General features: G+C 46.1%; 1 protein-coding gene across 23 annotated transcripts in view; it reads left to right on the top strand.

The window, feature by feature from the left end:
* The window catches only part of LOC103349457 (uncharacterized), a 92,659-nt gene that overhangs the window by 66,228 nt on the left and 13,662 nt on the right, over positions 1 to 12,769 (top strand). For 6 of the 23 annotated variants that reach the window (XR_016222688.1, XR_016222686.1, XR_016222685.1 and 3 more), the window contains exons 3-4: positions 10,138 to 10,388; positions 12,361 to 12,423. Coding sequence is in view for 3 of the 23 variants with exons in the window: in XM_070059778.2 (XP_069915879.2) it covers positions 2,407 to 2,504; positions 2,673 to 2,820; positions 4,672 to 4,822; positions 12,361 to 12,423 (460 nt within the window). In the remaining 20 variants the exon portion in view is untranslated. Of the gene's footprint in view, positions 1 to 2,406; positions 2,505 to 2,672; positions 2,821 to 4,671; positions 5,373 to 8,901; positions 8,984 to 10,137; positions 10,389 to 12,360; positions 12,424 to 12,769 lie in introns of those variants that run through there. The other 17 variants (XR_016222678.1, XR_016222677.1, XR_016222676.1 and 14 more) reach the window with 10 other exon arrangements.

Below are 12,769 nucleotides of genomic sequence, written 5' to 3'. Positions count from 1 at the left end.
AAGTTTCCTTTTGTGAATTTCAACAGAGTTGCGCTAGGAAGTGGCAACAAAGGGAGTGTTTCAGGGCCACGTTCTCCCTTAGAACTGCCAGGGCATCCTCAGATTGCACAGTAGCTGACAGTCACTCCCTGAATAGCTGTGGCCTCTCCTGGTCTTAGGGTTCACTCGTGGCTGTGACTGCAGAGGAGGGAAGGGTTGGGTGTTTTCTGTGTTTCTCGTGTCTAATGCCGGCCTGAGAGGCTGTGACACTGTGGGAAGCTCTGCATAACTGAATGTGGCTGCCCTGCCCTGGTGAGTCTGTGCTCTCTTCATGGTCAGCAAGATCTGACTAACACATTCCTCGGCGATGCTCTGATGATTTTCATTATGGAAGTAGATGGCCTTCCCCAGATGACATTACTGTAATTGACTGCACACTCAACTTTGACAAATATTCTTTCCTGTGGTACAGCCCCACCAGAAACTCTCAACTTGATTGTCCTACATTTGAGGTTCCAGCAGACGTTTTAGAGTAGAACAAAACAGTGTATAAGTAAGTACAAAATCCAAAGATGATCTAACACTTCTAATTTTTTTTATTTTATTTTTTTTTGCCAGGCACAGTTAGACAGTGAGAGAGCAAGACAGAGCGAGAGTTATAGACAGTGAGAGACAGAGAGAAAGGTCTTCCTTCTGTTGGTTCATTCCCCTAATGGCCACTACGGCCGGTGCTGCGCTGATCTGAAGCCAGGAGCAGGGTGCTTCCTCCTGGTCTCCCATGTGGGTGCAGGGACCCAAGCTTGGGCGATTCTCCACTGCTTTCCCGGGCCACAGCAGAGAGCTGGACTGGAAGAGGAGCAACCAGGACTAGTACCCGGCGCCCCAACTGGGACTAGAACCCAGGGTGCCAGCACCGCAGGTGGAGGATTAGCCAAGTGAGCCACAGTGCAGGCCTACCCTTCTAATTTGTTAATTGATCAAAGCCCTTTATCTACCTAAACCTGGGCTAAATATTATTTCTACATAGAACTAATCAATTTTAACCTCATGTAAGGGTGTGTTTAATTATCAGTTCCCAGAAAAAATATCCACATGAAGAACTTTCCCTGCGAGGGCTTCTGTAGACCGATTTTCCTTCCAGAACGGAGACACACAGGTGGTAGGAATGCGTTTTCCTGTGCACAGATCTAGCCCATCAGGAGTTGGCATTAGTGCTCAGTTCTGTACTGTGACACTTCTGATGCCATTGGGTGCCATCAAAGCTTTGTTTTCTAAAGAAATACTATTAAAATCTAAGGCTAAGTCTTCAAACAGGGACATAAACTCTTATGGGATCATCTTTTCCTTTTTGGAGAAATGTCCACAAAGAGTAATTTACCTAAACCTCACCTAGAATAAAGATGTCTTGATGGTCACAGCAAACAGAAAGCCCACGGGAAGAATGTGACCCACAAATGTATTTGATTAGGTCTTGTATTTCTTAAGTTGGTTGTCAACGTTAGGAAGTGAAGGATTTCACCCAAAAGACATGATTTATGGCACATATGAAGAAACACTGAGACTTAACCCTCATGGCCCCATTTAGCTGGAGCCAGGGTGAAGCTGCCCCCTCAGCCATCCTGTGTGCTCTTAGCTTCGCGGTGTCTGCTCTCGATTATGTGACCTGCATGGCCCGCTGGGCATTTGACTGTGACCTCTGTTTGGTTTCTGTCTGACCCCTTGGCCAGAGTCTTGTTCTGTTTCACAGCTGGAGAGCTAATGGCTTTCCACAGAAGCCCAGGCCAGTGTGAGCGGTGGTTAAATGGCCACCAAGAAGGAGAGTGGGTTTCATCCAGGCCCAGGGCGGACGTGGTGTTGTATTTGTTGAACTGGCACTACTCCGTCTCTTAGTTCAGCCTGAAAGTCATAACCAGAGTTCCTCCGTCCATGGGGTGGGGTGCTTTTCAAAACAGGAAAGAAAGTGGCCAGTGCCAGCTCTGGCCCATTCACAGGCTTGTGAGACCAGCTCTCGCCACAGAAGGATAAGCTTCCTGTTTACCAGTTGGCCTGAGACAAAGTGGTTGTGCTTCCTGGCTGCGCCGGGCTTTGGCACACAGGCCAGGTTCTGTCCGTCAGGATGGTGGGACTGAATGCTGGCTCTGTGCTTGGCTGGTTGGGGGTAGTAGAATTCCCCCTCCCCTCCCGCCCCCGGCCTGTGTCCTGGATGCAGGCCACCCTTGGGAGGGCACCCTCGGGAGGGCACTCTCTCTGGCTCCAGAAGCAGCCCTGGCAATTGGAAAGGAAGCAAAAGTGCAAGGGCAGCCTTGACTGCTCGCTGGCGTCTTCCTTAGCTGTCCTTTCCCTGTGGAGCCCCAGTCCAGGCAGAGGCCCTTGGCATGAAACTGAATCTTACAATAAATTTGTGTCTTGTGTCTTTTGTTTTTGAAGTCTCCAGGAAGCAGGATGTCAGAGCCTCTGGGAAAAGTGTTTCTTCTCACCAGTGCCATGATTGCTGGGGGCGGCCCCCGTTTTTTACTTTATACAAAGTAAGTGCCAGGCCCCGGGTGGGGCCTTCTCCCAGTCTTCACTCTGCTCCTCCAGCAAAGGGAACACTGGAGCTGCTCCCCGCAGATTGGAGAAACAGGAGGGGCTGTTTTGGAAGCCAGACCACCATTCCACTGGCTATCGCTTCCTCCTTTCTCCTGAAATCCCAGGTTTTCCAGGAGGCGCAAGGAGCATTCATTCGGTTAGAGGGCTTGCAGAGCAAGATGGGCTTTCATGCCGGTGCGCACACAGGGAATCCATCAGGATTCTGGGACCTCATGACGGAACGCAGGGGAGGGGCTGCTAGATGCTTCGCAGGTGAGGGGAACTGTGTTTCTTACATGCTGTCAGCTTGTTTGTCCTGCCTTTCTCTCCTGTCCATTCACTGGAGGAGGGGACCTTCAGCAAGGGACTCTGACTAGAGCAGAAAATAATGCAGAGGCCCGGATGGCAAAATCCTGACAGATGTGGCTTCCAGCCCCCATTGCTCCCAAATTAGAATTTGTAAAGACAAGCCGCATTTATTGTCTGAAGCCAGACATTTAAGGTCATTTCAGTGGTGAAGCAGCAGCAGGGTTTTTGTTGGTTTTTTTTGTTTTGTTTTTTCACTTTATCCTAGGGTTAGTTAACCCCGCCCTGCCTGGCTCCTCAACCTGTTCTGCAGCATTTTCCCTTCTTCCTGGGACACAGTGAATGTGGCCAGCAGACACTGAACAGAGCTGTGGCCTCCCCACCCACTGCCCACCCTCCTGCTGAGTCGGTCTGGAGGTGGCCTGAGAGGAGCTTTCCCAAGAACAGATCAGACTGGAATGACTCGGCCTCCTTTCCCCCTGGCAGAGGGACTGGGCAGGAACCCGACAGGAATGGGTGCCACTTCAGGTCAGGGTGCTGCCTTCTGGCCTGCCACCCTCTCCCCTCTAGGGGGCTAGTCAGCCAGCAGAGCCCTCCTGGGTGGCTGAGGCCTGGGCTCTGCAGTCAGCTACCCTGCCTGCATCCCAGACCCAGCTCTCGACCAGCTGTGTGGCCTTGCAGAGAAGTCCTTTTCCTTCTTGGGCCTCAGTGCCTGGCCACAGACATCACTCAGTAAAAATGAGCTGATTGGCCCAGCTTCGGCCCTTCCTTCCTGTCAAGGCCGGCCCTGTCCTTGTGCTGTGGCTCGCTCCTGGGAAGCAGCACCGTGTGCGCACTCTCCTTGGCTTCCGGGCTTGAGCACCTTCTCCTCTCCTTGTAATTAGACCTATAGGAGGGAGACTGTGTGCCAAACCAACCCCTCTGCTTTGGGACCTTCTAGGAAGTGCGTCCTGTCGTTCCCAGTGACCTTTGGGGGCTAGGGAGGTTCTGGAGACAGAATGTGATTCTAATTGGCATGTTGGCTTTAATTTCTAAACTTGACAAACCTTTTCCTTCTTTCTTTTTTTTTTTTTTTTTTTTTTTTTTTCAAAAAGATTATTTGAAAGGCAGAGTTACCCAGAGGAGGATAGGCAGAGAGAGAGAGGCCTTCCATCCACTAGTTCACTCCCCAGATGGCTGCAACTCTCAGAGCTGTGCCGATCTAAAGCCAGGAGCTTCTTCCGGGTCTCCCATGGGGTTGCAGGGGTCCAAGGACTTGGGCCATCTTCTACTGCTTTCCCAGGCCATAGCAGAGAGCTGGATTGGAAGAGGAGCAGTGGGGACTCGAACTGGTGCCCATATGGGATGCCAGCACTGCAGGCGGTGGCTTTCCCTGCCATGCCACAACACTGGCCCCAACAAGTATTTTCAAGTGCTATTTCTTTGCGCAAGGGTTTTGTTGTTAATGTTGTAGTCTGTTTTATGCATCATCTTAGAGGACGGAGGGATGGTTAGAAATAAGGTATCATAGGTGCTCTGAGCAAAACCAGAGCAAAGAGCAGAGCTAGAGAATGAGGTGAGGAAACGAGATGAAGAAATGGAGGCGCAGAAGGGGTGAGCACCTTTCCCAGGGTCATCTGCACATACCCCGCAGACACTGCCTTTCTGAGCTTTGGTTTTCAAGTATGTGAAATGGGTATTTTAGAGTAAGTTGTCCCTAATTATTCTTCCATCCACAAATTTGACATTTCTGTCTCCACCTTGTATACCAATTGCATTGTGTGTGTCTACCTGATCGACATCAATGAAATTAAGAAAAATACCATCTTTCCTTCCCAGGTAGAAACTTTTTCCAGGGCTTCGTATTACCGGCTGGCACTGAGCAGCTGCAGAACCAGCCCGAGGTACTGGGGGCTCTGGGCACTCCCCTCAGGGTTCACTATCTCCGACTTGTGACAAGCACAACGCTGCGGACACTGCTGACGCCCAGGTTCGGGCTCTCCTTGTGAACGCAGACTGGGTGCGTACTGAGGGAGAGGGGCTGCCGTCCTCTGGGAAGACTCTTGGCGGAAACTGCGATTAAGGATTTCGGCTGGGAAGAAAATCACTAAGAACGTCACTAGGTGTAGCATCTTTAAAAAGCATATATTTTTATTATTTTTTTGTATTTATTTAAAAAATATATTACTGGCTGGTGCTGCTGCTCACTAGGCTAATCCTCCACCTGCGGCGCTGGCACCCTGGGTTCTAGTTCTGGTTGGGGCACCAGATTCTGTCCCGGTTGCCCCTCTTCCAGTCCAGCTCTCTGCTGTGGCCCGGGAAAGCAGTGGAGAATGGCCCAGGTGCTTGGGCCCTGCTCCCGCATGGGAGACCGGGAGGAAGCACCTGGCTCCTGGCTTCTGATCGGCACAGCGCGCTGGCCATAGTGGCCATTCGGGGGGGTGAACCAAGAGAGGCAAGACCTTTCTCTCTCTCTCTCTCACTGTCTAACTCTGCCTGTAACTAAGTAAATAAATAAATAAAATATTACTGTAGATTCATTTATTTTCATGTGACTGTGTCCCTTTTTGAGGAATTGATGTGACAGCGATGGTGGCTAGTGTGCTTATGTTGCTATCTTGAACTGTAGGTAGCTGAGAAATGCCCAGTGCTGGTTTGCTGCTATTTTGGCTTTGAACTTGAATATATATATATATATATATATATATATATATATATATATATATGCGCAGTCAAAGCTCATTCAGATATACCCAGCTCTTTAATCCTCAACTTTAAAATGTTTTTTTACATCGCTTCCATGGGATATTTTTTGAGCTACATCTTATCTTTTTGTGTGTAGTTCAGCTTGATAAAACACCATTGGAGTATAAAATGCATTGTTTTTCTATTTAGCAAACGTTTTGAGTACATGCCCTGGTTACAGGAATGATTCTAAGCTATGTGAGGAATGCAGAGATGGAAAAGGCATTGGGGAGTTTTTACAAGTTTAAAAGTCCAGGAAAAGAAACAGTGAAGCAAATGCTGTCACCATCGTGTAGTCCCAGGAGGGAGATGTTAGAGGCCTCAGAGGTTACTCCAAAGATTTTGCACAGTGGACAGGGACACAGGCCAAGGAGCAGCACGCGCTGGAATGCTGGTGCTGTGTCCTGTGCACGTGGCTTTGTTGTGGGGACAGGGGTTGGCAAGGGTGGGTGTGGCGGGCAGGACCTGCTGGGCCAGCTAGAGCTGCCATCATCATGTCAGCTCTGTGCTTTGGATTTTGTGGCAGCAGAAGTCCTTAGAGCGTTTTTGAGAATAAGCGTGACTTGTTCTGACCTACTTTATTTTGTTGCCTTTATTCTCTTAATGGAATTATGGACAATTCATGCTCAAGTATTCTGATAATAAAGTGCAGTTGGCTCTCAGAATTCCAGGAATCCTCCACCCCAACACAATACCAAATCTGGGATGCTCAAGTCCCAGATGTAAAATGGTGTCGTCTCTGGATATAAGCTATGCACTTCCATATGTGAACTGTAAATCATCCCTGGATTACTTATAATACATAATACAATGTGGCTATTATATAAATAGTTGTTATACTATATTGCTTAGGGAATAATGACAAGAAAAAAGTCTAAACATTTTCAGTACAGTTGCAAGCTTTTCTCCCGATCCCGTTGGCAGAATCTGCTGATGTAGAACCTGCAGAAACAGCGGGCTGACTATGCCACCCTGAAGCCTGTTCTTTGTGGTCTCAGTCAAGATGTAATCGCTGCTAATACTTCCCCATTTTCTTTTTTTTTTTTTTTTTTAAGATTTTATTTATTTGAGAGGCAGAGTTAGAGAGAGACAGAAAAGTCTTCCTTCCGTTGGTTCACTCTTCAAATGGCCACAATGGACAAAGCTCCTGCCGAAGCCAGGAGCCAGGAGCTTCATCCTGGTCTCCCATGTGGGTGCAGGGGCTCAAGGACTTGGGCCATGCTCCACTGCTTTCCCAGGCCACAGCAGAGAGCTGGATTGGAAGAGCAGCAGCAGCCGGGACTAAAACCAGTGCCCAATATGGGATGCTGGCACCGCAGGCAGAGGATTAACCTACTGCACCACTGCACCAGCCCCACTTCCCCATTTTCAATAGCAGGCATTATCTTGTCTCTTTATTTAATTTTTAATGTTTTTTAAAATATTTTTATTTATTGAAAGAGAAAGAGGTTAGAGGGGAGAGTTCCAGAAACTGAGTACTTTTACAGACTGGTTCACTCCCCAGAATACTTGCAATTGCTGGGGTTGGGCCAGGCCAAAGCCAAGAACCAGGAACCTAATCTGGGTCCCCCATGTTGGGGCAGAGACCCAAGGACTTCCACCCATTACCTGCTGCTCTCTAGGGTGTACCTTAGCAGGAAGCTTACTAAGGAATGAAGTTGTGATCGCTTCGGCAAGCACATACACTAAAACTGGAATCATAAGGAGTAGAGTCAGGACTGAAACCCAGGCACTCCTGCAGATATCCCACCCAGTATCTTAGCTGCCAGGCCAGTGCCAGCCCCATTTAAAATCTATGGTGAACCAACGGAAAAGGAAGACCTTTCTCTCTGTCTCTCTCACTGTCCACTCCGCCTGTCCAAAAAAAAAAAAAAAATTATCGTAAAAGTTTAGTACAGTAAATTTGTACTGTGAGCACCCAAACAGTTACTGCCTGAATTCAACATTTAATATTTTCTCTATTTGCTTTATCTTGTGCCTATTTGCATAGTCATAGTCACATCTCAAATCCATCTTTCTATTTTAGGATATTAAAATTATCAGGGGGCTGGCACTGTGGTGTAGTGGGTGAAGCTGCTGCCTGTAGTGTCGGCATCCCATGTGGGCAGCAATTCGAGTCCTGGCTGCTCCATTTCCGATCCACCTCTGCTACTTTCTGCCTAGGAAAGCAGAAGATGGCCCAAGTCCTTGGGCCCCTGCACCACGTGGGAGACCTGGAAGAAGTTCCTGCCCCTGGCTTCAGATCAACCCAGATCCAGCCATTGTGGCCATTTGGGGAGTGAACCAGCAGATAGAAGACCTTTCTCTCTCTCTCTCTCTCTCTCTCTCTCTGCAGCTCTGCCTTTCAAATAAATATTTTTTTAAATTATCAAAGTCAGTACACTTGACTTCTAAATACACAGTATGTATATGATTAGCTAAAGTTTATTTTTTGAGATAAAGTTTATATTCCATGAAAGGTAAAACTCCAAGTGTTATATATTTTTTTCTTTTAAATTGTTATTTATGGGAAAGGCAGCTACAGAGGGACAGAGATCTTCTGTCTGCATGTTCACTCTCCAAATGACCACAACCGAGAGGCTGGGCAAGGCTGAAGCCAGAAGCCTGGAACCTTATCTGGGTCTCCATGTGGGTGGCCATCCTCCTCTGCTTTCTCAGGCACATTAGCAGGGAGACGGATCAGAAGCAGATCAGCTGGGACTTGAACTGACACTGGTGTGGGATGGGGGCGTTGCAGGCAGCAGCTTAGCCCACTGCACCACACTGCTGGCCCCATGTATCTGAAGAGTTTTAACCAATACGTACACCCGCCTCAAGCCCCTCTCGAGGTGCTGACGTTTCCTATCACCGGAGAGCCTTTGTGCCCTTCCCTCTTGGGCCCTTCTTCCATCTACTGACTCCACCAGAGGTCATTATTTGCCAGTTTCCCCCAGCATAGTGTAGCCTGTTCTGGAACTTAACAGAAATGGAATCATTTTACAGATTCTTAAGATTGTATTTCCCCATGTAAAGCTTCCCACTCAGCCTATTTTTGATACTCACTTTGTTGTTCCTTTTTAACAGTGGATTTTTGAGTGGTTGTTATAAGTACCCAGAGCATCAAGTCTGGCATGTAAATTCTTGCCAAATGACCTCACTAAACCATGCAAAGGAGGCAGGACATTTGGAAAATCAGGTGGATGCTCTAGTGGAGCTGTGTGAGAAACTCAATTATGTGAATAATCCCTGGGATTTTATAGGGTTGGCTCTAGAAATCATGGTTTTGTCAGTTGTTTTGAGATAAATCCAGGTGTGTTTCTCTTCACTGTTGTTTGTCATGCACAGTTGAAGATTCCTGTCTCTGGATCCGAGTCGAGTCCCAGGGTCACCTCTATTGTCAGCTCTTCCAGAGATGCCCCTTTCAGAGGTATTAGAGGAAGTGACAGTGGGGAGGGTAGGGGAGCAGCAGGAGAGCCTCCTGATGCAAACAAACCTGGTTTCCATTTTCACTGTGATTAAAGGATCACAGTAGTAAGAATTAGTTTTCAAAGCTTGGAACTGAAAGCCTCAAGGCCTGGGCAACAAGCCAGTGCCGGGGCTCTTAGCTCAGTCCAGACAATTAATCCAATCTACTGAATTGTCCCTTTCCTATGCTACTGAATTTGAAAAACTTTATGGTTATAGAGGTCTTGGTCTACAGTAATTTGATGCTATGTTACATCTTCTAACTCCATGGCTTCAATCATTACAAATTTCTGTTCCAGAATTATTCATCACATTCTCTACATAAGCTCTCCACCCCATTAATTGGCTTTTCTTGTCTGGTTGCCAATAGCTACAGCCACTCACTTCCCCCATGGGGAAGCCTCTCAGAGACGTCTGCTGTTTGACCGGGATGTTTTAATTCCTGAGGACAAAAGCAGCAAGCATCCCTGAGGCAACCCCCACCTAGCTCACTCTGGGCTCACTGACCTCTGAGGCTAGAATTAGGAGGAGCTGGCTGGATCCAGGCTAGGAACTGAGGGTCAGTGTGAATTAGGAAGTGGAAAATAAGCTGCTCCTTCTCCTTTCTGCCCCTTCATTCACCTGTCAGTCATCCATCCGTAAGCCTGCCTTGACAGTGATGCTGGGTAAGTCATTAGAGCCTGTTAGAAAGTTAAAACATTGTTAACACAGCACTAACATAAAATACTGTTGAAAGAGATAGGAATAATGTCTCAACTTTTTGTTTAAGATTCACTTATTTACTTGAGAGAGAGAGATGGAGAGACAGATCTTCCATCTGGTACTATACCCAGATGACCACAGTGGCCAGTGCTGGGCCAGGAGCTGCTTCTAGGTCTCCCATATGCGTGCAGGGCCCCGAACACTTGGGCCATCTTCTCCTGCTTTCCCCAGGTCATTAGCAGGGAGCTGGATCGGAAGTGGAGCCAACTGAAAACAAACCGGCGCCCATATGGAATGCAGGTGTTGGAGGCAGCAGCTTTATCTGCTATGCCACAATGCTGGCTCCTTTTTTACATTTTTGATGTCTTTTGCCTCCGTTTCATTGATGGGAGATGCACTTTTGGTTTCTATCAGGTGACACCTTCAGGAGGTCTTCTTAGAGCTCAAGGGTGGTCAGCAGATTCCCATGTTCAAGCTCAGTGAGGAGGGTGGTGATAAAATAAAAAAGGAGCGAAGGTGATCAAGACGACTCGGCTTCCTTCAGTCCTGGTCTTCTCTCATTCCACTGGGAACCCTCCAACGGTGACAGTCCCTCAGATTGGCAGGCACTCCTGCAAGCGAAATTATCCAGCTGCCTGTAGGGTGAATGTGTGTGCTGGCATATGGTAATTTGGCTATCATTCTAACTTGATCATAATAAATGCTATTGTGTTTTTAATTGAATTAGAAAAAACCTGTCAATAAGGTAATTTAAAGTATTCTGTATAAAGCACAGGATAAATGAAATCAGTATTAATGAAAAACTATTTCTGCGGGTTCTTGTCTCTTTTCCCTTGCACCTATGGAGATCGAGGCTTACTAGAATTTCTCAGTTGTTGACATTAGACTGCCAGGATACACCAGACACTGTTGTTTTGTTCACTTTACCTTGAATTCATGTTGTTAAGTAGCTTGTGGGCATTCTCAATCTAGAATATTTTGCTTGCCATGCTGATTTTATTATTTATGTTTCAGTCACCAACTGCTGCTCAGTTGCAGATCTGAAAAATAACTGCTTTCATACCGATCATTTGAAAGCCTAAAAAACTTATGTGTACACATGTACATATATAGCTCATGTTGGGAGGTTAACTTAAAGCTTCCAAGTCCTGAGCCTTCTGATTCCCAAACTACATATTAGAGAATCGCACCCTTAGTTTTTATTAGTCTTTTGAAGTACAAGGCCTTCCTTTTGAGCAACAGCGCCTACAAAACAGAAGTCTGATCTTTCCTTTGAAGAAGCAAACTTAATCCTTAGTACTAGGCTTAGTGCAGCTATAATAGTCTATAATGAAGGACATTGAGCTTTTTTCCTACATCAATATTCACTGGAGAAGATTCTCAGCAAAAAAACTTATTGATGGAGTATGAGGCCTTCATATATAAACTCTGGAGTTTGTCTTAAAAATTGTTTATTCTTTGAGATTATTCAGTGAAAAGTATCTTTCCCTGAGAGCACTTTTGCCAGGGTATTTACTGATAAATATTCGAATACTTTAAGTTATACTATTCTATTATCCAGTAGAAAACAATTTATGTATTGCTTCATATTTGACAAATCACTTCCTTTTAGTGTTTGCTAGAGTCTTTTAGTACTTTGCTTTGGCCAAAGCATAGAACAGGGCCTAGGTGGGCTATGTGTTCTGAAGTAAAACACGTGATATTTTATTTTGTATAGTTTGAATTAATGAAGGTTTTTCTAATCCAGTAGACAGGAAATAGAATTAGTTTGTGACAAGCTCCTTGATTTCTATTTGAAAGCTACCATTTTTTGAGTACTTTTTCTTAGTTAAATTTACTTCCATGTATGAGCTTGACATAGTCACGGATGCAGTGGACACCGTCTTTCCTGTTCTTTGAGGAGAGCACTGATGTGTATTTCCAGCCCACTACTTCCTGTACATCCAGTAATCACTGTGACTCAGCCATTAACTCCCATTACCTGCCCTGATGACGTCTTGGGTAATACATACTGTCATCAGAGGAAAAGGTAACTTTCTGCTATGGGCAGTGTTTGGCCAAGTGCCCCCAGCATATCCCATAAAGAGATGGGATAGCCCAGAGATTAGAGAAAGAATGCTAACAACTGTAGATTAGTAAAGATGGCAGAAGAGAGATCACAGCCAACAAATGGTAGCATCACTCTTGGAGTTCACTATGGCAAGGTGCTAGAGGGTCTTTGCTTGCAATCTGCTTACCAGCTACTATGCTGGGTGGCTAAGCAAGGGCTGGGGAGTTACTGTATTAAGAGAGACACCAGTTAGGAGAAATCCAGTGGAGGGAAGAGTGTCCAGATGTGCCTTTCAGGTGAGGAAAAAATGACATGAACTAAGGCCCTGGAGTGAGCTATGCAGCAGACATGTTTTAGCCATGTATAGGCTAGCTGTAGATAAAGTAAAAGAATGTCCTAGAAAAATAGGCTTGCCATAAAGTGAATGCTAGAGTTAACATTTTGTACATAGTTTGTACCAGCAAAGGTTGAGTATATGCTTCTGCTGTTAATGAAGGTTTCAGAGACTGCTGAATGTATACTGACAAGACTTGTATAACTTTGAGATAAATCAATAATTTTTACTGTTATTTGTTCCATTTTCCTAGCATAAGCTTCCTCTTGACTCCAAACCTTCGCTATTCACCAAACCAGGGACTTGACAATACCTGGTAAGACAAGGTTTTATTATCCCCAGTTTTGGTAATGTTGAATACAGCAAGGATGAAGCTGAAAAGTTACATGTATACAAAACATATCTTCCCTCTGGCCACTGGAAGGGGAAGGGAAAGGGAAACGCTCAGTAGACAGGAACTCTGAAATTGCCCTTAGGCCATTTGATTGTGTTTTCAGTTTGTCCGTATGAGAACTATGAATAAATATTTACCAATCACCTGCCTGACAGGTGAGGCAATGTTTATACTGCTCGTTGGGATGCTTGGGGAAAAGATGCTATTTACACAGGAGGCAGGAGGTGATAGGCCAACCTCCATCTCCACCCACAAGAAGATTCTTGCC

Source organism: Oryctolagus cuniculus, chromosome 16 (assembly GCF_051225735.1).
Source record: "Oryctolagus cuniculus isolate XC-2025 breed Fujian yellow rabbit chromosome 16, ASM5122573v1, whole genome shotgun sequence".
Taxonomy (NCBI): Eukaryota; Metazoa; Chordata; class Mammalia; order Lagomorpha; family Leporidae; genus Oryctolagus; species Oryctolagus cuniculus.
The sequence above is the reverse complement of the archived record's forward strand: the minus strand, read 5'-3'. Positions and strand labels throughout refer to the sequence as shown.